This window comes from Osmerus mordax, chromosome 4 (assembly GCF_038355195.1).
Source record: "Osmerus mordax isolate fOsmMor3 chromosome 4, fOsmMor3.pri, whole genome shotgun sequence".
Taxonomy (NCBI): domain Eukaryota; kingdom Metazoa; phylum Chordata; class Actinopteri; order Osmeriformes; family Osmeridae; genus Osmerus; species Osmerus mordax.
Window position 1 is genome coordinate 17,454,818 of NC_090053.1, and position 26,566 is coordinate 17,481,383.

At 49.4% G+C, this 26,566-nt stretch overlaps 2 protein-coding genes across 3 annotated transcripts in view; both read left to right on the forward strand.

Moving 5' to 3' along the window:
- Positions 1-3,615: 3,615 nt before the first annotated feature.
- On the forward strand, positions 3,616-7,672 carry zgc:158868. The gene is made up of 6 exons (XM_067235578.1): positions 3,616-4,109; positions 4,876-4,930; positions 5,704-5,897; positions 6,613-6,774; positions 6,930-7,040; positions 7,421-7,672. The coding sequence occupies exons 1-6, from the start codon at positions 3,969-3,971 to the stop codon at positions 7,532-7,534; spliced, it is 777 nt and encodes a 258-aa protein (XP_067091679.1). The 5' UTR covers positions 3,616-3,968; the 3' UTR covers positions 7,535-7,672.
- A 943-nt stretch (positions 7,673-8,615) lies between these two features.
- The window catches only part of ripor1 (RHO family interacting cell polarization regulator 1), a 42,630-nt gene continuing 24,679 nt past the window's right edge, over positions 8,616-26,566 (forward strand). The window contains exon 1 of one of the 2 annotated variants that reach the window (XM_067235566.1): positions 8,616-8,719. The gene's annotated coding sequence lies outside the window, so the exon portion shown is untranslated. Of the gene's footprint in view, positions 8,720-21,312; positions 21,520-26,566 lie in introns of those variants that run through there. The other variant, XM_067235565.1, reaches the window with a different exon arrangement.

Sequence of the window (26,566 nt, forward strand, 5' to 3'; positions counted from 1 at the left end):
GCTAAAAGACCCTAAGGAATGACTGTATGTCTCCTGTTTCCTGGTCTTCTGTTGACCAGGCGTAGAGTGAACAGATATCTATGATATCTATAGTCAACTGATATACTGTATGTATGCATTAGCAAAATAGCGGGGCGTACTGGTAACAATAATACTCAGTTGTGTTTGTTACAGAAGCTGGAGGTGTGTATGTGTGTGTGTGTTGGGGGGGGGGGGGGAACAGGTGGTGAGAAGCTCCAGGTGAAGTTGAGAGTTGGCTATGAGTCCTGAGAGAAACAAATAGCCTGAAATCTGAGTTCTGCTGCCGGAATGTAAAACGTCACCTGGTCACCATGGAAACCTGTTTGCAACAGCTGCTCTTTGTTCTCCCTCCGAGTGTGTGCGTGTGAGTTTGTATGTGTGTGTGTGTGTGTGTATGTATGTGTGTATACACATGCAAATTCCTGTATGTAAATGCATGACATTGAGTAAGTCCTGAAGGGGTGAGTTGGTTTGAAATGTCAACAAGATTTGACTCAAGACCTCTACAGGCTACCTCCAGGCGTTACCTACAGTACCCGAAGGGGGGTGAGGGGGGTTGAGGTTTGGAGGGGGGTGAGAGAAGAGAGGAGGGAGAGAGACTTGGGATAGAATAAAACACATCTATTTACAACAACTCTGTTCCTAATAGAAGTATTAAATCATGACTCAGTTCTCGTGTGATGGCTGGTTCTCTCAACACACACAAGGTTGGATTTATCTACACATCTAAAACCGCCAAGTCATATTCTAGCTCTCTGATCCTCAAATGTCTTACTGTCTTCAAACGAACGTGGTACGTGCTTGGTCTGTGACATGTAGCAACTTTGCATGCCCTCTCCACATCAGTCATCAGTTTCCACCTCCTCTCTACATCAGCTGCTCCTCCTGGTGGACATAATGTGGCACTGCACCATGATCACTGCAGCTCTGCTGAGAATGCTGCAACAGCTGCTGTGGACAAAAAGTGAAAAATTCCGGATTAAGAACCAGGTGATCTGTGTATCATTCTGTGTAGTGTTTCCTAAACATCTTAACATCCACCTTAGACCACAATGACATGAGTTAGAATCAGAATCAGAATCAGAATGGGATTTATTCGCCATGAAAGTTTGCACAGACAAGGAATTTGCTTTGGCAGGAAGGTGCATTCAATAAACATATACCTAAAATTTAAATATGTGGACTATCTATACTAAGGGTACATAAACTAGCAGTACTAAGTGGGATTAGAATAGAATTAAATATACAATAAAATAAAATATAAGTTGCCGTAAATTACAATATAAAAATACAAAAATACAAATATTACAAAAAATACAAATATTACAAAAAATACAAATGTACAAGATACCATTATTGTAATGCAGTGCAAAAAGCAGTGTGTTTTAAGCAATAAGTCATTAGAGTCAGTGTGGTCCCTTGGCCTTGTTGAAGAGGCCAACAGCGGAAGGGAAGAAACTGTTTTTGTGGCGTGAGGTATTGGTCCTGATGGACCGCAGCCTTCTTCCGGAGGGGAGTGACTGAAACAGGGAGTCACCAGGGTGGGAGGAGTCGGCCACAATCTTCCTCGCTCGCCTCAGGGTCCTCGAGGTCTGCAGGTCCTCGAGGGTAGGCAGATTGCAGCCAATCACCTTCTCAGCAGTGCGGATGATACGCTGCAGTCTGCTCTTGTCCTTGGCAGTGGCAGCAGCGTACCAGACGGTGATGGAGGAGGTGAGGATGGACTCAATGATGGCTGAGTAGAAGTGCACCATCATTGTCTTTGGCAGGTTGAACTTCTTCAGCTGCCGAAGGAAGTACATCCTCTGTTGTGCTTTCTTGATGAGGGAGCTGATGTTCAGTTCCCACTTGAGGTCCTGGGAGAGGATAGTGCCCAGGAAGCGGAAGGACTCCACAGTGTTGACTGGGGAGTCACACAGGGTGATGGGGGTGAGTGGTGCTGTGTTCCTCCTGAAGTCCACAACCATCTCCACTGTCTTAAGAGCATTGAGCTCTAAGTTGTTCTGGCTGCACCAGGTCACCAGGTTGGCCGCTTCCCACCTATAATCAGACTCGTCTCCACCAGAGATGAGCCCAATAAGGGTGGTGTCGTCCGCAAACTTCAGGAGTTTGACGGACGGATGACTGGAGGTGCAACTGTTGGTGTACAGGGAGAAGAGAAGAGGAGAAAGGACGCAGCCCTGAGGTGATCCGGTGCTGATGGACCGGGAGTCAGAGACTTGTGTTCCCAGCTTAACGCACTGCTTCCTGTCAGACAGGAAGTCTGTGATCCACCTGCAGGTGGAATCAGGCACGTTCAGCTGGGAGAGCTTGTCCTGAAGCAGGGCGGGGATGATGGTATTGAAGGCAGAGCTGAAGTCCATAAACAGGATCCTGGCATAGGATGCTGGGGAGTCCAGGTGCTGTAGGGTGAAGTGGAGGGCCATGTTAACTGCATCGTCCACAGACCTGTTGGCTCTGTAGGCAGGGGGTCCAGTAGAGGGTCAGTGATGGATTTAAGGTGTGCCAGCACCAGGCGCTCGAAAGACTTCATTACCACAGAGGTCAGGGCGACGGGTCTGTAGTCATTATGTCCTGTTGGCCTAGCAACAGTATCCTCATGTTCGAAGATGTCGTGGATGGGGATCAGTGGTAGTAAGGTCAAGAGGTCACAGGTCTGAATCAGATGGCGCCCTTAACACAGAGGCCCGGGTTAGATTCCGACTCGGGTACATTTCTGCATGTGTACCCGAGTCTGCATGTGCTCTCTCTCTCTCTCTCTCTCTCTCTCTCTCTCTCTCTCTCTCTCTCTCTCTCTCTCTCTCTCTCTCTCTCTCTCTCTCTCTCTGTCTCTCTCTCTCTCTCTCCAAAACATTTCCTGTCTACCGCTAATTGTCTCTGCCCAGTAAAGCAACAGAAGCCAAACATGTATCTTAAAAACAGCTCACTGGACACCTCTCCAAATATATGAATTCCTCCAATCTGGATTTCGTTACATTTACATTTAATCATTTAGCAGACGCTCTTATCTAGAGCGACTTACAGTAAGTACAGGGACATTCTCCCCGAGGCAAGTAGGGTGCAGTGCCTTGCCCAAGGACACAATGTCATTTGGCATGGCCGGGAATCGAACTCGCAACCTTCAGATTACTAGCCAGCTTCCCTGGTTCTCATGGTTCTCCTGGTTCCCCTGGTTCTCCTGGTTCTCATGGTTTTCCTGGTTCTCATGGTTCTCCTGGTTCTCCTGGTTGTCCTGGACCTGAGTGCAGCCTTTTTACCCTGTTGATCATCAAATTATCCTGTAGCACATCGAGAACTAGGGTGGGATGACCTCTGTGGCCGTACAAATAACGTTTGATTTGATTTGTTTGCATTACTAGCACACAGTATCAGCCTGTCTCAACTCGTCAGACCTATGAACGTGGCCCAGTAGGCTGCTTGGGACCGGCGTGGGTTAGGCTGAGAGAACGGGGAAATCTATATGTTTATTTGATGAGGAGGTCAAACAAAACGTCAGCCACATGTGTCAAAGTACATTAGTTAAACTTTAGACTCCAGGAGACGCTCGAACACTCCCTCAACAAGCTGGTACTTCCTCATTCCTGCACACACCTATAGACAGACATTCTTCTTATAGGTGGTGTCTCCGAGGTGTCTCAGTGGGGTGAGGGTACTCTCTGTGGCAGGATCAGTGGCACGTGTCTTCTGGGCGACTTCTGGTGGGACCGGTCTATTTCCTGGGTGAACAGGTCTGGTGAGACCGGTCTATTTCCTGGGTGAACAGGTTTGGTGAGACCGGTCTATTTCCTGGGTGAACAGGTCTGGTGGGACCGGTCTATTTCCTGGGTGAACAGGTCTGGTGGGACGGGTCTATTTTCAGGGTGAACAGGTCTGGTGGGACGGGTCTATTTCCTGGGTGAACAGGTCTGGTGGGACCGGTCTATTTCCTGGGTGACAGCATCAGCCCCATGGCATCTGGTGTGGGGAGCAGTGTTCTGGTGACGGGGGCCAACAGGGGCATCGGTCTGGAGCTCGTCACGCAGCTTGCAGAGTCCACCAACCCGCCTAAGCTGATCTTCGCTGGCTGTCGAGAACCAGAGAGAGCTAAGGTACCCATGCATGTACATAGGTCTCTGATGTGGACTTCATGACATGTTGAGCAAAACCCCCTCTTGGTGGGACCTAGCAGTGCTGCTGCTGACTGACCAGGTCTGACATGAGTACAGGTCATTCAATCAGGAGAGAACTGGGATGACAAAAGTGATGTTTATTTACAGAATGGTAAATGTACTACAAGTGTTTGGAGCTTAGACCCCATGGGGAATTATTGATCGAAGGGCACCTGCCCAGCATCCGAAGAAGAATCCCCCACGGAGTGGCAGTGGCGGCAGCCGACAACCCAGCCAGAGGAGTCGAAGAACAGTGACAAAGGCACCGGGTGGCGACGGGGAGGTGGAGGGTCGCGCACTTGATGGCATGGACAAACTCAACAGGGAGAGAATCGTATTTAAAGGCACAGCCTCATTGTGATAGGCTGACAGCTACGAGGAAGATTTGACAGTGTTAATTGATAGACGAGAGCGCTAATCAATACTGAAACCCAGATGACAGTCCGACATAGGAAAGAGGGAATGTAGAGAGCGTTCTTAGCGGGGGAGTAAGCTGTGAAACATTAACCAGTATGCCCGAGTGCAGGGATCGGTCTTGCCTGACTGAACTTGCGCTAAGCTTCATTTAGTCAAACATTTACAGGATACATCTCTGTCCAACTAGAGGTAGTAGAGCCTGTGATGTACAATAGCTATGGTTGCCCTGGTGCTGTAGTATTATGGTTTGTTTGACCCCCTGACCTCTGGTATATCTTCCTGTCTGCAGGACCTGCAAGAGCTGTCCCAGAGGCACCCGCAGATGGTCATCATAGTACCACTGGGTAAGGGATGTGTGTGATGGAGGAGGATGAGCTGAAGGGGAAAGGAGGAGGAGGGGGGGGGGAGATGGGAGGGAGGGAGGCTTCAAATTACTTTAACTTAATGTTATTTGTAATCCAGACCAGTCGTGCAGAAGAAACTCCACCCATACATGTGTTTGATGCTGCACTTCAGATAGGATGTTGGTTTTTCTGCACTGTACTATGTAACACGATAGCTGAGATCTCACTGTAGCACTGTAGCTGAGATACTGTTATTGTTCTTCGTGCCTGCTGGCTGAAATGTGGTTATTTTGTGTCTGGTACATGCAGACCGTTCAACCATGCACTTTTGATCCTTGATTTCATGTTGTTTCTACGAGCACTATTTGCATATTGCTTTGGAGAAAAACATCTGCTAAATGAACAAAATGTCAATGTCAAGTCAGGCCTCTGCTGCTCACTGAATGATCCCAGCTGTCTACAACAGGCGTGCCTGAATGTAAACATTCGTTCCTGTTCTGGCTCAGTGTGTGAATCAGGGCTCATGTCCTGTGTTCATCCAAATAGTTTTAATTGACTAATTGGAAATATCTTTGAGATATTCTGCTATAACATACCGTAATCCTGCTCTGCTTTTAAGCACTGGTGTTTTTCCTGAGATGAGCCTAAGATCCGATATGTTGCGCAGTTCTGCAAATGGCGTGTTTTGACAGGAAAAACGACTCACCTGCGATTGCGTTTGATGTAATGTTGTTGTTGGTGAACTCACCCGCGTGTCACATCCTGTGTCCCAGACGTGTCGGATGCGGCCAGTGTGTCGGCGGCCTGCCAGGTGGTCTCCACCAGGCTGGGGGATGCAGGCCTGAACCTACTGGTGAACAACGCTGCTGTTAACCGTCCCATTCCCGGCAGCCTGGCTCAGACGGGCGCCGACGACATGATGGAGGTCTACCGGACCAACGTGGTGGGACCCATGCTGCTCACCAAGGTCGGTGCCCGCCCCTCCGCCCCTGCGCCCCTCCGCCCCTGCGCCCCTACGCCCCTCCGCCCCTGCGCCCCTACGCCCCTCCGCCCCATGGCCCCTACGCCCCTACACCCCTACGCCCCTCCGCCCCTGCGCCCCTGCGCCCCTACGCCCCTCCGCCCCTCCGCCCCATGGCCCCTACGCCCCTACACCCCTACGCCCCTCTGCCCCTGCGCCCCTACTCCCCTACACCCCTCCGCCCCTACGCCCCTCCGCCCCTACGCCCCTACGCCCCTCCGCCCCATGGCCCCTACGCCCCTATACCCCTACGCACCCCTCTGCCCCTGCGCCCCTACTCCCCTACACCCCTCCGCCCCTACGCCCCTACGCCCCTCCGCCCGTCCGCACTGCGTTCACACATCCATACATTAAAGCTGTCAACCATGAGAGGCGAGATATCACCTACTGACCCGTGGGTTGTGCTGCCGTCATAGACAGGAGGAGCACCAGAGTTAACCACTGTAATAGATTAATAGATTATACTTTTGCACGTTATGAGCATGTATGCGAAAAAGGGATTTACAGGGGAGGGATTTGAACCTGTAACCATTTGAACTGCACTGAGCTATACCCGGCCCACTGTTACAAGTACTAGCCGACTCATCAGTATTCTCCTGTCGGTTATGGAATCAGAAACATGCATCCTCATCCCTGTAAACTATCCATGTCTCTCTTACAGGAGTTGATGCCTCAGCTGCAGAGGGCAGCAGCTCAAGATTCAGAGTCAGGGTTGTCCTGTCGAAAGGCAGCCATCATCAACATCTCCACGTTGATCTCCTCCATTGAGAAGTGCTATGAGAGCTTTGGTATGGCGCCCATGTACCCCTACAGGACAAGCAAGGTACTGCGCCTTCTGCACTACCGCACAGAGCAAGGGGGATCGGAGAAGGGGATGGGGGTGGGGTGGAGTGGGCAGGGTAGTACTAAAGCAGATCACTGCCCTGTGTTTCCTGCTTGTTTATGGTCCTCAGTGCTGTTTGTCCTCCTGTCCACCAGGTGGCGCTGAACATGCTGACTCGCTGCCTGTCAGAGGACCTGTGTAAGGACGGCATCCTGGTGACGGCTATCCACCCCGGCTGGGTCCAGACGGACATGGGCGGGTCACAGGTCAGCGGAGGGGGGGAACAGGCATTGGGGGGTAGAATCAATGAAAGAAAGAGAGAGAGAGAGAGAGAGAGAGAGAGAGAGAGAGAGAGAGAGAGAGAGAGACAGAGAGAGAGACAGAGAGAGAGAGAGAGAGAGAGAGAGAGAGAGAGAGAGAGAGAGAGACAGACAGACAGACAGACAGACAGACAGAAAGAGACAGAGAGATGTGATTGGAATTCATTTAATTCAATTCAATTGAAAGAGAAAAAGAAAGAGAGAGAAAGAGAAAGACAGACAGAGAAAGGTAGAGAAAGAAAGAGAAAGAAAGACTCAAGGTTGATATGTATTAAAGCGGTATGGCTTCAACACGTCCATGATCACATCCGCTCTGTTGCTGACAGGCTCCCCTGCCAACGAAGGACAGCGTCCGGGGCATGCTGGGAGTGATGTCATCACTCACAGAGCAGCACCGCGGGACACTGCTGGACTGGAAGGGTAACAGCATCCCCTGGTAGCAGAGGGACCCACCCAGACACAGAGGCCTGACCAACACTGTCTGTTCTCCCCTGTCAAGCTCCAGTGGGGATCTCATCCAGGCTTTCTGCTGGCATGACAGGGCCTGTCTTCCCTGAATAAAAACCAGCTTCAATACACGTAGTCTTTTTGTCGTGTCCCTTAAAACCGTGTCCGTTCAGGAGGCTGTGTGTGTTTGCGCGAGTTCAAGGAGTGTGTGTGTGTGTTCTCGGCCGTCTGCTGCTTGTGGAGGAGCGTGATGACTGACCCGCTCGAACAGAACGGAGAGAAGGAAAACAGAGAGGCGACGAGCACCAACGGAAGCAGGGAGGAGAGGAGGATGTGGAGATGGAGGGGTGAGAGAGGGGTGGTGGAACAGAGGCAGTTTTCCGCTGTGTTTCTCCATATCCCTGTTCTCTGACTGTCCGGAGTGTGCGTGTGTGTGTGTGTGTGTGTGTGTGTGTGTGTGTGTGTGTGTGTGTGCGTGTGCGTGTGTGTGTGTGTTTTAGGGGTCAGGGCAGGAGAGACAGCCCTACTGGCAGCGATGACTGCTGACAGGAAAGGGTCTTGAAAAACTGCTGATTAACAGAGAGGATGAAAGACTGAATAACATGCTCTAATCCTGCAGTGCAAGACAGAGTGTTCTCTTTTCCATCCCAGACCACCTCTCACTTTAAAGAATACTCGGCTTAATCATTTCAGACCAAGAAAATAGTCATTCGTTTTTCTTTTGTTCTTGTATCCGTGTTCCAGTTAATCATTCAAAGATGTGTAGTTATGGCATTGATTAGGCCTACATATTTTACTTCTATGAATCCAATTAGAGCGGATCAATCACAAGGGGCAGTCGGCTATCTAAAGAAAAGGGAGATTTAATTATCCTGAGGCTTTACATGTACGCTTGCTATAGAACAGTTAAGCTAGACGGTAGTGAAGGTGTTTTTTCGAGTAGAGATTTCGGGGATCTGGTAGATCGGTGTCAGTTGTGAGGCTGGAGAGATCATCCACGCGCTCGAGGAAGGAGGTGTGACCACAAGCGCGCTGACGTTTCAGAGAACCGAGTGCTCGCTCTTGCATGATTAACAGGTTGGAACTTGGATGGAGGGCTAAACTGAACTTGAAACATTCTTTTGATTCTCCCTTTCTTTGACGGGGAACATTTTCTCGCTCGTAGGACTACAATAAAGGTAAGATAGAAGATCTATTATGTTGTTACTCTAAATGACGTAAAAAAAAATCGAGTTCGAATCAAAGTTCCACTTACAAAGCTGATTTTTTACTGGGTCTTACCAAATCCACTGAAAAATATCTTTAGGTTTTGCCCGTGATGTATCGGTATCAATGTGGCTGTGTGTGTGTTTACAGTTTGTGTGTGTGTGTGTGTGTGTGTGTGTCGGGGTAGGAGTGGAAGGGGGCAGGGGAGTCACTGCCAGGTGTGTTAAACACCAATCGATGAGGTTCACTCTCGGTTTCGTCACCTTCTTCTCTCTCTCTCTCTCTCTCTCTCTCTCTCTCTCTCTCTCTCTCTCTCTCTCTCTCTCTCTCTCTCTCTCTCTCTCTCTCTCTCTCTCTCTCTCTCTCTCTCTCTCTCTCTCTCTCTCTCTCTCTCTCTCTCTCTCTCTCTCTCTCTCTATCTCTCAGTGTTGTTGTGTTCTGGCTGTACAGACAGTTTGGGAGTTTCACAGTGGAATAGATTACTGATACATTTCCTCAACTCCCATCCTCTCTCCCCCTCATCTCTCCTTCTCGTTCCACACAGACCTTCTGTACTTTCCCATCCTTCTCCTCCGCCTTTCTCCTTTTGCCCCTTCCCTCCCCCTCTCTCCTCCTCTCTCACATAACCACTCTCAGTCCCTCATTGACATCAAGACCAAGACACTGAGAAACTGGAGTTTTTGTTGTGTTTGTGACACTACTCCACATTCGAACCAGGGTTTACAGTGTACAGTGTAATAAAAGGCTGTTTTAGACCTCCTGTCTAACCAGAACCACCCTCCTTCCTCAAACACACTCCCCTCTCCCAGGGGCACCCAAGGGTCAGTGCTGGAATGTTTGTTTAACGCACAGCCAGATAGGTGGATACCGGACGGGTGAAAAAAACACTGGGACGTAGATCAGTGGTTTTGAAAAAAAGATATATTGTGTATTGATGACACGAATGTGTTTGTGTCAGAGAAAGCTTGGCCTGATCTCTTAGGTCCATAGTACAGCAGACACAGCAGACAGTGTTTCAGTAACAGCGTGCTGCCTTGTTCGTGGTAAATAAGGCTGACAGACAGAAAGACAACTGTCCATCTGCAGCTGGTGCTGTGGTGGTGGTTGGTTGTGGACGTTGAGTGAATGTGGTGGTGTAGGGGTCGTTGAGATGAGATGTTCCCTGTGTCGTGGTTTTCTTGGGCTTTGAGTTTGGTGTTGGTTGTTATGGTGACCAGAGTCAATCAGTGTCCTTCGAAGGATGATTGTTGACTTGGTCTGAATGAGTGACTAGTTGACCCTTGACCCATAACAACAGGCCGACCTGGAATGAAGCCTTTTTTATTCATTCTCTAATCTCCCTCGCTCTCCATCAATCTCTTTCTTTCTTTTTCTCACTGCTCACCCTTCTCTGTTAACTGCATCCAAATCATCTCTGCCCTCTTTCCCCACCCATTTCCCATCCACCGCTCTTTCTCTGCCTCTCTTCTTCTCTGCCGGTCTTGAGGAAAGTTGGCAGGAGCTGGTCTATTGTGTGGGAGAAAGAGAGGCAGCTGTCCAAGGGTATTCAGGATGTGTTTATTGGTTCAGATGAGCCGGGGCTTTGGGGTAATGGATAAAGACATGACCCTTTTCCTGTCTGAGACCTTTCCAAACGGCAAGACTGAGGCAGAGCAACTACAATGTGTTTGTGTGTTTGACAGATTTATGATTATGCGACACCTCAGATAACTGGGCGTTAGTTGGCTAACCAGCCTGCAATTTAGACTTGTGTGAAGCTAGTCTTGTGGTACAGTATGTAATGCTATGTTGTGTTGAGGGGTGTGAAACCGTGTTGTTGTACGATGGCATAATGATGTATTTTGTTGTGAGTCTGAATGGTGTGAATGGAGATGGACTTTGATGACAGGACAATGGCAGGAAGTGAATTGTCAGTATTTCCTGCCTGTGTATCTATACAGGCAGGAAATTTCCTGGTTCTACAGAGGTGGCAATAGTACACCACACACACACACACTTAGTGAATGCTCAGCACTGTGTGTGTGTGTTTGTGTGAGGTAGATGTGTGTGTAAATATAGATCCCAGCTCTCCCCTCTGACTAGCGTTAGAACTGCTGCAGTATTAATGAGTGGCCATGGGTAATGTAGTATTGATGAGGGTATTATGGGTAATGAAGTATTAATGACTGAGGGGTCCCTGGGGTCCTGTCTGGTCCTTACATCCTGTAAACACCTATCATGCGGTCAGATAAATAACTCATCTGCAGACTTCTGTCCGAAGGAAAACCTCTTAATAAGCAGAATACTCCAGACTGTGGACTCAGACCTCTACAGAGAGATAGCTGACTTGTCCAGGTATTAAAGATCCCCATGTCAAACTGCACAAGACACAGCAAACCACTGCAGGCAAACCCTTTACACCCCTGGACACCCACTCAGACCTGGATGGGTGTGATTCACATCCAGGTGTCTGGTGATCGGGTCAGACAGCCAGAGGTGAAGAGACAGATCTCTTTATTAATTCACCAGGCTGCTGTCCCACTCCAGGGTCCAGAATGTTTGAGGGATTGGCTGGATTTCACTCAGTAACAGGGCTGCTGTAGGTCCACACGTGAACCAATCACTGCCCCCCGTACTCCTTCATTGTGCCAAGGATTATAAATGTGACAGCTCATCCTGTGTGCATAAATAGCTTGGAAACAACACAACTGAAGTAAACCTTTTGCTTGTGTTCATTCATGTCTTAATCTTTGTGGTGCGTCCAAACAGAGACCGCCTAGTTTCAAATCATTCAAATCCATATAGCCCTTTTTAAAAGCGATGTCACAGAGGGCTTCAAAAACGCCAATATAACTGCACCTAAACCAACCTAAACCAACCTAAACCCTCAAGGAAGACTAAGCAGGAAGACTAAGGAAAACTCCCAGTTTCTCTGCTATGTTTTTTGGTTGTCTAGTCTAGTCAACACATTAGTCACCTTCCTTGTAGTACTGCACTACATCCAGAAGAGGGCAGTGTTGAACTGGAATCTTTGCTCTAACTAGTCTTGTGGTTCATGATCATCTCAAACTCTTAAAAGCCCCCCTCCTTCATTTAGTCTTAACTAGTATGAAAGTTAGTTTGTCCATTATTCAAGTATTGTAGCTTGTTTCCATTACAGGTCCAGGTCACATCTAACCCTGCCCCCCCCCCCCACTCCCCCTTCACCTACTATATAATCGATAAATGTCTGTGCCCACGGAATTGCTTGATGTGTGATACCATGTTGTTTGTGCTGCACTTTACTATGTCATGTTGTAGATGTTATTGTTCCACTGTAGTTCAGATATTAGGAATGTTGCACTTACACCAGTACAGTATTTGTACTGTAACTATAAATATCACATTGACACTATAGGCTTCTGTACTCCACCCTGTTATACCCCACCCATGCCGACTGTGCATGGTAACAGGGAGTCAGATGGCTGAGTGGTGAGGGAGTCAGGCTAGTAATCTGAAGGTTACCAGTTCGATTCCCAGCCGTGTCACATGACGTTGTGTCCTTGGGCAAGGCACTTCACCCTACTTGCTTCGGGGGTAATGTCCCTGTACTTACTGTAAGTCGCTCTGTATAAGAGCGTCTGCTAAATGACTAAATGTAAAATGTAAATGTAAAATGTAACACTTTATTATTTATTATCCGGCTTCACCCTCCTTTAGGCCTTCAGAGACAGTGCAATGTCTGTAATCTGCTGTGCTGAAGCAACTTCTGTGGCTCTGTCTGGTTGGGGGAGAAACACAGACAGACTGAATGGTGACTACGGTCTGAGTTTTTAAACAGGAAGCACGTCGCCGCAAGCTGCAGCAGAGGCAGGAAGTTAGCATTCTGACAGCCAGCCGCGTCTTTGTGCTGCTTCTCTGTTTACTGCTGCCTGCTGCATCAGCTTCTATTGCTGGCTCTGCCACGCCGTCATGTGCTGTGTGTGATGGGTGGGGGGGGATGTATGTGTGTGTGCGCATGTGTATGAGTGTGTGTGTGTGTGGGGGGATGTGTGTATCTGTGTGTATGTCAGTGTATGTGTCTCTGCATGTGTGTGTCTCTCTGTGTGTGTGTCTCTCTGTATGTGTGTGTATGTATGTGTCTCTCTGTGTGTGTGTCTCTCTGTATGTGTGTCTCTCTGCATGTGTGTGTCTCTCTGTGTGTGTGTCTCTCTGTATGTGTGTGTGTGTATGTGTCTCTGTGTGTGTGTGGGTGTGTGTCTTTGGGTTGGGGAAGAGCTCCAAACAGAAATAGAAGGTTCAGCCTCATTTGAACTACTGCAGCCTGGTCTGGTCAGACAGCAGGCTGGGCTGGGCTGGCCTGTGGCAGCAAGGGAGTAGGTGTTCTGGAGTAGCTCCATTGTTTGGGGAGCTGAAGGCTGGTTCTGTGGCCTGGCAGGAGGGCTGGAGGCCAGACTGGACTCAGGCCTGATGCTAAACACTAACATGGCCTGTAGCTCACCTCAACCACAGACCCGCCCCCCGGGTCAGAGAGTCAGAGACAGGGAGTACGTTCCATTATATATGAAATGGCAGTTTTTGAAAATGGCAAATCTAGAGGAGGACTAGCTACATAGAGGGGGTAGCCTGCTACCTGCAGTGGAAAACTGAACCTAGCGAGTCGAGTTGAGCCGCTACCATGTAGTGGGAAAACACCAAGTACTCTAACATGATCTCTTCTATGCTTTATTTAGGGTAATTACATGTGTGCCTGGGAGATTGTCGAAGTACAAATATTTGTATGACCAAGTGCAGTGGTCGTGTTAGTGCATGCATGCATTTGTGTGTAAATGTATGTGCGTGTGTGTGTATGTGTTAATCGGGAGATCAGTACCCAAACCATACGGTCCCACCCTGGTCTAATGGCTGTATGGAGAAGACGGGGGGGTGGGGGAGGATGGGGGAGGAGGAGGGAGGACGAGGGAGGATTAGCAGGGGGGAGGAGTGGAAAGGGGGGGGGTTGCAGTTTCTGTGAATGGCATGATGGGATCAGACCACTGCCAGGCCAGACTGTCACGGTCCTGATGGCTGCTGTCAGGTCCACACAGCAACTGTCAAACATCGGAGGACAAAAACCTGAGCCCGAAGCTTAAGTGTTATCCCCTTGGCCTCTCTCTCATCCCCTTGGCCTCTCTCTCATCCCATTGGCCTCTCTCTCGTCCACTTGGCCTCTCTCTCATCCCCTTGGCCTCTCTCTCGTCCACTTGGCCTCTCTCTCGTCCACTTGGCCTCTCTCTCATCCCCTTGGCCTCTCTCTCATCCCCTTGGCCTCTCTCTCCTCTCCTTGGCCTCTCTCACATCCCCTTGGCCTCTCTCTCGTCCCCTTGGCCTCTCTCGTCCACTTGGCCTCTCTCTCGTCCCCTTGGCCTCTCTCTCATCCCCTTGGCCTCTCTCTCATCTCCTTGGCCTCTCTCACGTCCCCTTGGCCTCTCTCTCGTCCCCTTGGCCTCTCTCGTCCACTTGGCCTCTCTCTCGTCCCCTTGGCCTCTCTCTCGTCCCCTTGGCCTCTCTCTCATCTCCTTGGCCTCTCTCACATCCCCTTGGCCTCTCTCTCATCCCCTTGGCCTCTCTCTCATCCCCTTGGCCTCTCTCTCATCCCCTTGGCCTCTCTCTCATCCCCTTGGCCTCTCTCTCATCTCCTTGGCCTCTCTCACATCCCCTTGGCCTCTCTCTCATCCCCTTGGCCTCTCTCTCATCCCCTTGGCCTCTCTCTCATCCCCTTGGCCTCTCTCTCATCCCCTTGGCCTCTCTCTCATCTCCTTGGCCTCTCTCTCATCCCCTTGGCCTCTCTCTCATCCCCTTGGCCTCTCTCTCATCCCCTTGGCCTCTCTCTCATCCCCTTGGCCTCTGTCTCATCCCCTTGGCCTCTCTCTCATCCCCTTGGCCTCTCTCTCATCCCCTTGGCCTCTGTCTCATCCCCTTGGCCTCTCTCTCATCCCCTTGGCCTCTCTCTCATCCCCTTGGCCTCTCTCTCATCCCCTTGGCCTCTGTCTCATACCCACCTTCTCCCCTGCGGTGGGTCAGCTGTACAGTCAGCGATTGTTACTAAACATCCAGTCTCCTGGAACTAAACGGTGGACTATTGTATCCCAGGGGGCCTCCAGAACCCCCCCCCCCCTCCTCCCCCCTTCCAGGCCCAGCATCAGCTAGGGTGAGGCTGTGGAGAGGGAGAACAAAAGACAAGGACTAACCAGGGCCCAAGGAGAGGAGCAGTCGGATAGAGTGGGTTTTCGGCGTGCTCAGAGAGAGGTTTTGTTTTAGGCGTAGATGGCACAGCAGACGGAGCTAACAGGTGGTGCTGTGCAGGTGTGGAGGTCGAGTGTGTGTTTGTGACTGTCTGTTCACCCATGGGTATCAGCCTGCGCTAGTGGACGTTCAAGTGGACATTGTGTTAGTGTGGGTGCCAGTTATGTCCAAGGTCAATGCATAGCTAATGATAGCTTACATAACTTTTTTGGTCTTTCCGCTTTTCTCTTTCTCTCTGTCCCTCCCTCCCTCTCTCTGTCCATCTTTCTCTCACTTCTCCTCCCCCCTCCCTCCTCGGGAACGTTCCAGCACGTCTTCTCAGATGAGCTTACGTAACATAAACGGAACCCGTCTGTTGCTGAGGAAGAAAACAAAATTTCTCTCTCCCTGTCCCCTGTCTCTGTCCCCACCACCAGTCCTGTCTCTGTGTCCCCAACACAGTGTCTGTGTCTTACACACACACACACACACACACTCTCCCTCTCAGTCCTCTCTCACTCCTTCTCTCTCTCTCTCTTTGCCAACTCCCATGTTTTCCTCTTCTCCTGACAGGAAATGAATCAAAGAGGAAGGAGGAGCAGAGAGAGAGTATGTTTATAAATACATTCATGGTTTCTGGGTCCCGCCCCTGTTCCTGTGGGACACTGGTTCTGCGATGAGGGAGGGGTGGCTGAGCGGTTACACATGCTAGATACCCCCAGAGAGAGAGAGAGAGAGGGGCCGAGTGTGTGTTTGTTCAATTCAGATCAAAGAACTCTTCTACCCAGCCCAGATTGGCCTACAGCTCCTCTGGGACCCCCAGGCGGGGTCCTAAACTCTGAGGGTCAGGGGTCAGGGGTCAGGAGGTGGCCTGGTAGAACAGCCATGCTCAGGACATAGGGCTGGGTAACACTTGGGTGTCGGATGTCGTAAAGGCGATGATGTTATTGTATTCTGGAACAGTCTGGGTTTACTAGAGTGACCCATATATCTGGGTCTGCTGCCTGGAGAGGAACAAACACACACACATGCATGTACACAAATACATACACCCCCACACACACAGGGGGAGGGGAGACAAAAAGATGAGATTCAGTATTTATGAATGAACATCTCCATGTGTCTGCCGCCTCCGAGTCAGTCAGACATCTCATTCACCTGCCCCCCCCCCTCCTCCACAGATCCCCCCCAGAGTCTTCTTGGCCTACTTTACCCTGGCCCGTGGAACGACACACGCACACACATACTTTGAAATCTTTCTTTAATTGCGTCAGGGTCTCAACTGTAATTGTTCCTCCAGCATACAGCCCTGCAGTGGAGTAGACGGGAGGATGTCTTAGATTAGAGATAGAGTTATATAGAGAGGCTGCAGCGTGCTGGTGTACTGCTGGAGGGTCAAGGGTTACCACCAGGAGAGAAGAGCACTAAAGTCTCAATAGAGACTCAAGCAGAAGTACATTTACATTTACATTTAGTCATTTAGCAGACACTCTTATCCAGAGCGACTTACAGTAAGTACAGGGACATTCCCCCCCGAGGCAAGTAGGGTGAAGTGCCTTGCCCAAGGACACAACGTCAGTTGGCATGACCGGGAATTGAACTGGCAACCTTCGGATTATTAACCCGATTCCCTCACCGCTCAGCCAACTGACTCCCTCAGTAGAGTCCCAGTAGAGCGCAGCTCTAGAGTCCGAGTAGAGCGCTGCAGTAGAGACCCAGTAGAGCGCAGCACTAGAGTCTCAGTAGAGACTCAAGCAGCACTAGAGTCTCAGTAGAGACTCAAGCAGCACTAGAGTCTCAGTAGAGACTCAAGCAGAAGTAGTCCCAGTAGAGCGCAGCACTAGAGTCCCAGTATAGAGCGCAGTACTAGAGTCCCAGTAGAGCGCAGCACTAAAGTCCCAGTAGAGCGCAGCACTAGAGTTCCAGTAGAGCGCAGTACTAGAGTCCCAGTAGAGTGCAGCACTAGAGTCCCAGTATAGAGCGCAGCACTAGAGTCCCAGTAGAGCGCAGCATTAGAGTCCCAGTTGAGCGCAGCACTAGAGTCCCAGTAGAGCGCCGCAGTAGAGTCCCAGTAGAGACTGAAGCAGCACTAGAGTCCCAGTAGAGCGCAGCACTAGAGTCCCAGCAGAGCTGCAAGAGGTGGCCCTCCCAGCCGGAGGGGTGATGGCAGTGTAATCTCCAGGGCAGCAGGCAGGGGGGAGCAGCTCAGGCCAGATTACAGCAGGCAGCAGCATGCTGGAGGCAGGGACCAGGGTGTCTGAACGAGGGCTGGAGGTTTACAGGACTGCCAGCATCAGCAGGGCTCTGCTCCGACATGCTGGGTCACCCCCAGATCCTGGGCTGGGCCTGCTGGGACAGGAGTGCTGGGGGTGGAGGGGATCCTGGGGAGGGGGAGGTGGGGGTGCTGATTACTTTTCTACTTTTGATTTACAGTTTTTCTCCATTGCTTTGGCTCAATTCTTGAAACAGAAATGACATTCTCAAAGCTCTAAGTGCATTTGACAAAATAGCCTATATGGTTCAGCACAAATACATAGATCACCTTCAAAAGGTCATATCTCACCCAAAACAGTTAACTCATGCTTCAAAACCAAATCATTTTCTCATATAAATAGTCAGTGCCCCCAAAATGAAAAGTTCCTTCTCGATTGATTTGGCCCATCTCTCGAGAAAAAAGTGGACATTCTCAAAGCTTTAAATACATTTGCCAAAATAACCTAGATGGTTCAGCAAAACACCATGGCACACCTGCAAAGGGTCATCTTTCTCCTAAAACAGACAACTCATCAGTCAAAACTAAATCCTTTTCTCATACAAATAGTCAGTGACCCCAAAATGAAAAGTCCCTTTGGCATTGTGTAAACACTGCAGGTCAAAATGATTAGATGTTTTGTCAGTATGGCAGTGGACCTTAAAAATATCCCTCATGTGCACTGTGTTACAGTTACTGTAGTAGATGTTTTCTTTCCAGAATACTATGTGTCTTCAATCTACCCAGACGCTCCCATGTTACCCCGCTCCTCATCTCCCTCCACTGGCTTCCCATCACGGCCCGTATCAGATTCAAGACCCTGGTACTGACCTTCCGAGTGGTGAATGGGACTGCACCCGACAACATCAAGTCTCTCCTCCAGCCTTACACCCCCACCCACCACCTACGGTCTTCTTCTGACAACCGTCTGGTGGTCCCACCTCTCAAGAGTGCCCGCTCCCAACCCAAGCTCTTCTCCTGTCTGGCCGCCCAATGGTGGAATCACCTCCCCACCTCCACCTTCAAGAACTATGTTTCTTCCCATTGGCACTTATTTGCTTTTCACAATGTATGCTTCATGTTTTGGCTACCCACAATGTTTTTGGGGCTACCTCATTGTTTATGATCATTGACCTTATGCACTTTTGTAAAGTTCTCTCTTGGAAGTCGCTTTGGATAAAAGCGTCTGCTAAATGAATAAATGTAAAATGTAAATGTGTATCTAACAGAAAAAACATGACAGTAATTCAAAGTAGCCTACAAGGTTTCACATCACATACTGCACTCACACTGCTTTGGAAATTGTTACTGTAATTGCCATACATTGTGGTTACTGTAACATGAAATGTGTACAGCACAATATAATGTCATACAATAAGCACATCAAAACATAACATAACATAACATTATGTATAACCTACACTACCAACACATACAGTAAGAAAGTAAAGCAAAGCTGGAGTTTCACTAGTTGTCGTCCTCACTTTCCTGCTCATCCTCACGCTCCTGTCTGTCTGGCCACAGATTTCATCGACATCACATCTGATGTTCTCCCTTGCGATGCAACAGGAGAAGAATCATTGTGCATGCCGCAACCATCCCCTACACTGATCTGCTGTGACATGATCACAAGCAGCATCCATTGCCTGGAGCAGGGACCTCTGGTTTTGAGCCCAATGCTCATAGACCCTCCACCTACATGCAGAAAAAAACTCCTCGATAGGATTGAGGAATGGGGAGTAAGGTGATGAGCACCATAAGCATTCTTGGATGGGCAGTGAACCTTGATGAGTGGGCCACGGTGGAAGCTTACATTGTCCCACACAATGACAAATGTAAGCAAGTGAGGCCCTACCAAACCGCTCTCATGTAGAGGGATAAGATCGGAGTGCAGGTGGTCCAAGAACACCAGGTGCTTCTGGGTATTGTATGGGCCAAGACTGGGAATGTGGGTGACTACACCATTCTCTGAAATGTCAGCACACATGGTGATGTTGCCCCTGAGCTGGCCTGGGACAAGCTCTATATATTTGATGGAAGCATTTATACTCCTGGATAGCTCCTGTCAGCTAACTAAACTTACTGTGTGATTGGTGATCGGATGTGTCCCCTTGTTTAGTAAAGTTCTAGTTGCACCTGACAATGACTGTAACCAGTTGATCCAAGAGATCCATATTACAGTATATACCATGATGTTTTTCATGGTATTATGTGCCTGAAAGATTTTGACAGTGGAGTGAACTATTGTGCAGGTGATGATGTACACAAGGAAATTATGCCAATATGTTTTGCAGCGAATAACCACTTGACTGAGAAGCAACAGTCAGTTTAGACCAGCAAGATATATTCAATTGGTAATTGGCCTAACTGAAGGCAATTGTACTTAACCATTTCAAAGATGTGCTAAATCATTTGAAATGTGTGCAAACTGTAGGCAATTGCACTTGTCATTTACGAGGATGTGCTAATACAATTGCAATTTGATTAAAGGAATGAAAAATTCCAATCGTTTGTGAACAACTGCCCAGTGGTTTGGAGGTTTGCACGTGTTGTTTTGAGAATGTCATTTCTGTTTCGTGAAATGAGCCAAAGCAATGGGGAAAAACTGTAAGATCCGTATATGTTTATTGTTTGCACCTACCGGCCACAGTAAATTCCGTGTTTGTGTAAACCTACATGGCGAATAAAACCAAATTCTGATTCTGGTGTGTGTGTGTTGTGGAAAGTCCAGGTGGTTGATAATGATGTAACAATCAGCCTAATTAATAATGAAGCAGACTGAAACACAATATGCTGCATAAGTAGTAATAACAGATTTAGAGACACTGGGCAGAGGGGGAGAGGGGTGAAAGGAGTGTGCTGGGAAGGGGGGTAACGCGGGGGGCAGGGCTGCTGAGGTGGGGGGGGGGGGGTACGAGTACCACTGGCTGTGATTCAAGAAGATGGGGGCATTCAGAGAGGTGGAGAATGGCCTGGTGGGTCTCAATGGAGGGTGGAGGGGGTGGAGGGGTATTGTAAGTGAAAGGCAGAGTTCTATTGGTGTGTGTGTGTGTGTGTGTGTGTGTGTGTGTGTGTGTGTGTGTGTGCGTGTGACCAGTCTTGGCCCTATCTCTCCCACACAGGCAGGCAGGAGGTTGAACAGACGCACTCTCTCCCCAACGCATGACATCACCCCTTGTTGCCTTGGTGATGGCTACCCGGGGAAAGAGAGGGGTCGTTCGTCTTGGCGTGGTCGGGGAGGGGCAAGGGGCCTTTGTCACTGTCACACACACTTATTCTGATGAATGTGTGAGTGTGTGTGTGAGAGAGAGAGAGAGAAAGTGTGTGTGTGCCAGAAAGAGTTTGTGTGAGAGTGAAAAATATACTGTGGGGAAGGGAGAGAAAGAGTGGTCAGAAAGAATGTGTGTTTGAGAGAAAGCACACACACAAACGCACGTGCTCATACACACACATCACTGACTCCTTTCTCCCACACACACTCTTGACACACACTCAATTAAACATTTTGATGACTGCACAGTTCGCATGTTCCTGTAATCAAACTCCCATTGGATGAGTGTTAGAAATAAACTGTTGGAAAGAAAACAAACCAACAAGCCATCTGTTCACCTGCCTTACTGACCCTGACTGGCAGAGCCAGGGCAGCAGAAACATGGTCCAGGAAAAAGTACCCTTGAAGAAGTACTTTTGATTATGATTTGGTCACTTGATTGTAACTAGGTTTGTAAGTTTAAGGAACCCAAACAACCGAGCTGCCATTCCATGCTACTAGTGTGTGTGTGTGTGTGTGTGTGTGTGTGTGTGTGTGTGTGTGTGTGTGTGTGTGTGCTTGCAAGACTGTGTGTGTTTGCTGAAGGAAAACTCAAGCGCTATAAACAAGTCGGTCGGGGCAGGCACTTGAGACAGAGTCGTTCAGAAAGTCACAAATATAAGGCGCGTGGTCTGTTGCTGTGGAACCACAGCGGAGAGCTTGGACGGACCCGCGCGGCATGGCCGTTCTTTTCATCCTCGGTGTTTTGTCCACACCCCTTCTGAGATAAGGACGGGACCGAGCCTTCAGCCCCGCGCGCATGCACTAGAGGGAGAAAGTGACACTCGGGAGTACCAGAGGACAATTGAACAGACGTAGCCGGGCGATATTAAATACGTTTCAGATGCATACGTTTAATTTCTTATAGAAGATGAGCACACGGAATTAGACGGCGTTCACATTCTTGAGACAGTTACAACCGGAACTGCGATTTGAATATTTGGAGTGATTCACTGACCTCGTCTGGGGTAGACTCCGACAGCAGACATGTACGTAGGACAGTTCGTCTTTTAGTTAACTCTGTTTCAAGTAGGCTGTAGTGTTTATTGAATTTATATGTGTGAAATTGTAAACCACGATTATTTAAAACCTAATATCTAAATTGTTATGGATTGTGATGATCCAGGGACCATTTTTTCTGTGCACCATCACTGCCTGCAGTTTGTAGTCTTAGTTTCTGCCATACTGCTTCACTTATGAAGCATTATTAGATGTTAGCCGATATTAGCGGATTGGAAACGAGTGTGACCAGCTGACAGAACAGTGCTTAATGGTGATCTAGAAACCGGCGGAAGATTCCGTATAGGCTATTTCTCCGTTTCACGGTGACAAAGACAGCGTTGTCTGCAAGAACGGCTTTGTCTGATAGTGAAATGAATGCGAGAGAAATACCGGGCATCCACGGGTATTAATAACACAAGCCGCGGGAAAGAAAAATCTAGTGTTTTTTTAATGTGCAATGTGTGTTTCTGAACTGGCAAACTGTATAGCGCGCTCTGATTCAGTTGTTCAGTGTGGTGTTGCTGAGGGTTCGCCAGAGATTTGATTTGATAATGTTATGGTTACTAGTGCGTTTCTCAACGTTTCAACAGCCAAACAGTGACCAGCTTTTTCAGCAACGTGATTGAACATTTCTAATTTCTCTGTGTCGGCCTCTCAGGTCCTGTGGCCAGTGTCCTCGCGGGTTAATCCCTACATTCTAATCCCTCTGTTGACTTTTTTACGTTCTACAGGGGAATGCAACCCTTGCCCCCCCCCCCCACCTCTTTCTCTCTCTCTTTCCATCTCCCTCCGTCCCTCCTCTCTCTGTTTATATCTCTCGATGAGCCACAAAAAAGTATTGAGAATTGATTAGAAATTATATTGCCGAGTCCTGTTATAGTCCTGTTATTTCAAGGTCGAAGGTAGTCTGTGCTTTATGTTCTATACCCTAGAACATTGGGCAAGCCTCAACCTAGACTCTTCACCTAGCTTGACATTCACTCAAGAGTTGGTAGTGGAGGTGGTGCGGTGCCACCCTGGAGCGCTGGGCACCAGAGTGGTTTAGGCAGCTGGGTGATCGGATTGTGGATCGGAACGCTCCACGCTGCCCCCAGCAGAGTGTGGGAACCTGTCCCAGCTGGGGGGCCCAGGGGGGCCAGGGGGCCAGGGCCCAGGGTGGCACAATCTGCCCTTTGTTTGTCCTGAGAGCATGGCGATGTCAGACGACATGATTCAGCTAATGATCCAGTCATCAGCTACAATCATAAGGAAAGAGATACACATAGAGGAGAAGTAGGCTCTCTCTTTGTATTCAAATTTAGTTCCCTCTTTCTCTCGCTCTCTCTCTCTTCATATTTCTATTGCAGTTCCCCCCCCCCTCTCTCTCTCTCTTTCTGTCTACATTTTCCTCCGTTTCTGTGTTTCCCTCTGTCTCTCTCAAGCACACACGCATGCAGACGTGTTTGTGTTGTGAACAGCATGGTGGTTTTCCATGTCACTGAGTTGGCCTGTTCCTCTACACAGCACACACTGGTCTCAGCATAGAGTGAGCAGGGAGCATGACGCCCCACAGATTCTAAGATCACAGGGAGAAGACGACTGGAGTCCCAGTCCAGAGCTTCACACCTGTTTTCTGTTGACTGTGACTCTGTAACGAGAAACCATGCCAAGAGTACTCACACACAGGCGTAGACACTCACAGACACAGATTCACAGACACACAGACACACACACACACACACACACACAAACTCACAGACATACACACACACACACACAAGCTCACAGACACACACAGACACACACATACACACACACACACACACACACAAACTCACAGACATACAGACGTACACACACACACACACACAAGCTCACAGACACACACAAACAGACACACACACACTCCGTCCTGACTGTAAAGGGACCTCTGGCCTGCCAGGCTCTGTAGGGGGCGACTGGCCTGACATTCTTCTCCCAGCATGCTCTCTGGTCCTGACCGCCACGGGCCTCCCTGCTTAACGACTTCCTGTGGATGTCTGGAGTTCCTGGAGCTGGACAAACAGTCAATTAACTGCCATCGCTCTGACACACACACACACACTCCCCCCCACACACACTCAATTGAAAGTGTTGAAAATAATTTGGCTTTCTTGTGCAGTTCTTTTCTGAGTTGTTGAGTGCTGTCTTTTATTGTCAGTACTTCAAAATAATTTGTGTTAATTTAAATTTCCTTTCTATCTTGAACTCTAAACTTGTAATTCAACTCTATGGTCAAGTAATCATGGACCAGCATGACTGTATGACATCAGGGACATGTATATGAGAATTGACGACTGTTTTACACACAACAACTGCTGTAGGTCCCACCAGCTCATCTCAATCCTAATCTTAACCTTTCGTTTACCCTATCGTTAGCCCTGTTGAATTGGTCTAAATTTGACCTTTGACTCCAGTCTTCTCAGCAACTGGAATTCTAACCTTCGCTCTGCAGAGCAGCTCTGGTCAGCTAAACAGGCTCATAAACATGGTGGCATGGGTGAGGTACTGCTGTTGGGGGCCTGTCCATCTGAAGCATGGGTGAGGTGCTGCTGTTGGGGGGCCTGGCCATCTGAAGCATGGGTGAGGTACTGCTGTTGGGGGCCTGTCCATCTGAAGCATGGGTGAGGTACTGCTGTTGGGGGGCCTGGCCATCTGAAGCTGTCTGATGGCACCTTAGTAGCCTTAGGCGAAGGCCAGATCGGATCCAGTGAGTGTTCTTGTGATTCACCAGTACAAGCTGTGGTTGTTTGAGTGGGTGTGTGTGTTTGACTGTGTGTTTTGTGTGTCAGGAGAGCAGAAGTTGACTGTATCATTACACTGTTGTAGAAGTCGGTTATTACTGAGCAGCTGCTCTGGGTGACTCACTCTGACAGAACACCGCTAGGAAACACCCACACACACACATGCACGTGCACACACTGACAAGGATAGCATCAGCATTGTCAGCTCCCCTCACTGCTCTGCGGGTCTCAGTGGAATGAGCTAGGGGGGCAGGTAGGGGCTGTTGCAAGGAGGGCAGGTAGGGGCTGTTGCAAGGAGGGCAGGTAGGGGCTGTAGCTGGACCCAGTATGGGAGGGGGCAGGTAGGGGCTGTAGCTGGATCCAGGCAGGTAGAGGGCAGGTAGGGGCTGTAGCTAGGAGGGCAGGTAGGGGCTGTAGCTAGGAGGGCAGGTAGGGGCTGTAGCTGGACACAGGCAGGTAGAGGGCAGGTAGGGGCTGTAGCTAGGAGGGCAGGTAGGGGCTGTAGCTGGACCCAGGCTGGGAAGGGGCAGGTAGGGGCTGTAGCTAGGGGGTCAGCAGGGGCTGTAGCTAGGGGGTCGGCAGGGGCTGTAGCTGGACCCAGGCTGGAGCGAGATGAGCTGAGTAGCAGCTTCAGCAGATAATCAGCTTAGCGTCTCCTCATGTGAGTCACCTGAGAGGTGAGGGCAGGCAGAGTAAGAGCGGATGGAGGGTGAGGAGAGAGGTAGGAAAGGCAGGCTCAACACCCTGTCACTCTCTGAGGTCATAACCCTCAGTGACACACTCCCTCAGACATCCTAGTGTGTCTGCTGTGAGGATGTTGTGCTGCTGTTCTGGTAACTTCACCGCTGTGTTGACAGTTTCAGTTGGACAGTGAGTCACAGGCATGTGTTTATACCTCACAGGGAAAACTAGCACCTCCTCCTCTCCTGCTGTCCTTTCCTCTCCTCCTTCCTCAGTAGGACTGGACTGTAGATGGTCATCCATGATGGTCATCCACTGGCCCTCTGCTGGACATAGCTTAGTGTCCTCTCTCCTCTAAACAGGAAGTATGTCTCTGTACCCCTACCTTGCAGGTCCAACCTTTTGATAATCTGGGAGATTAGGGTTAGTTTTTCCTCTGACAGTGAGACTAAGGAGAGGATGACAGAGTAAGAGATAAGAGAGAGTATGAGAAGGGGGGGGGGACCAGTGTGTGTGTGTGTATACCGGGGGACTAGGGATGTGATTCAACTGTGTGCTCCAGCCGACTGTCTAAACCTGTTCGACCACACAGAGATGAGCGCAACTAGAATGCAGGGGAGAAAGGGGAGAAGATAAAGACAGGTCTGTACACACACACAGGAACTTGAGACCTGTGATTTCCCAATCAACAATTCGAAAAGAATCTCACATCAACCATATCTCAAAGTTGTGTTGAAAAGACCATTTCTAACCCTTTGTTAAGCCTGATAGAGAGTCTTAACTAAGGTCATAGAGATTGTGACTGGTGAGTTACACCCTGATCTGAGATACGTCTTCATGTCCGCTGTATGGTCAACAAGTAGCAGCAGTAAGGTAATTGATGTAGTAATGAGCTGATTACATCGTGTTTAGATAGACTTACTAGCTCCGGGTTTCAAGCGTATGTAAACTAGCTAGATGACTGTAGGCTATATGTAGAACACAGTAACTAGCTAGCTTTAGGCTGTAGCATATGCTAGCTAGCGGCGTGGTGGAGTTCAGTGACAGTTAAGCCTCTTATTGGCCAGCTGGGGATTACCAGGAAGTGCTGGGTTCACAGGCGCTCAGGAGCTCGTCAGCTGGGATCTGCCATCGCCACGGCAACACAGAGATAACCCTCTGTAGTGTAACGGCTCTGATAGATTTGACTCTGAATGTATCAACACCGCTATGATCCCACCAGATGTCATACGTCATAGACTTACTTACTAACAGCCTCATGCAGTGTAGGCCGACAGACAGGCCGACAGACAGACAGGCCGACAGACAGACAGGCCGACAGACAGGCCGACAGACAGACAGGCCGACAGACAGACAGGCCGACAGACAGACAGGCCGACAGACAGACAGGCCGACAGACAGACAGGCCGACAGACAGACAGGCCGACAGACAGGCCGAGAGACAGGCCGACAGACAGGCCGACAGACAGGCCGACAGACAGGCCGACAGACAGGCACCTGTTGATAGTTCTCTATGCCCTCAGAGCCCAGCAGGTCCAGCGTCCTGGTGATGGGATCTCTTGTGAGATCTTCAGGCGCTTGGTGATGCAGC

Bases quoted from the DNA above. Each gene is read 5' to 3' on its own strand.
- zgc:158868 (XM_067235578.1), top strand. From the start codon at position 3,969: ATGGCATCTGGTGTGGGGAGCAGTGTTCTGGTGACGGGGGCCAACAGG. The intron at 5,898-6,612 runs GTCGGTGCCCGC...TCTCTCTTACAG, and splicing joins GACCCATGCTGCTCACCAAG to GAGTTGATGCCTCAGCTGCA. The intron at 6,775-6,929 runs GTACTGCGCCTT...CCTGTCCACCAG, and splicing joins ACCCCTACAGGACAAGCAAG to GTGGCGCTGAACATGCTGAC.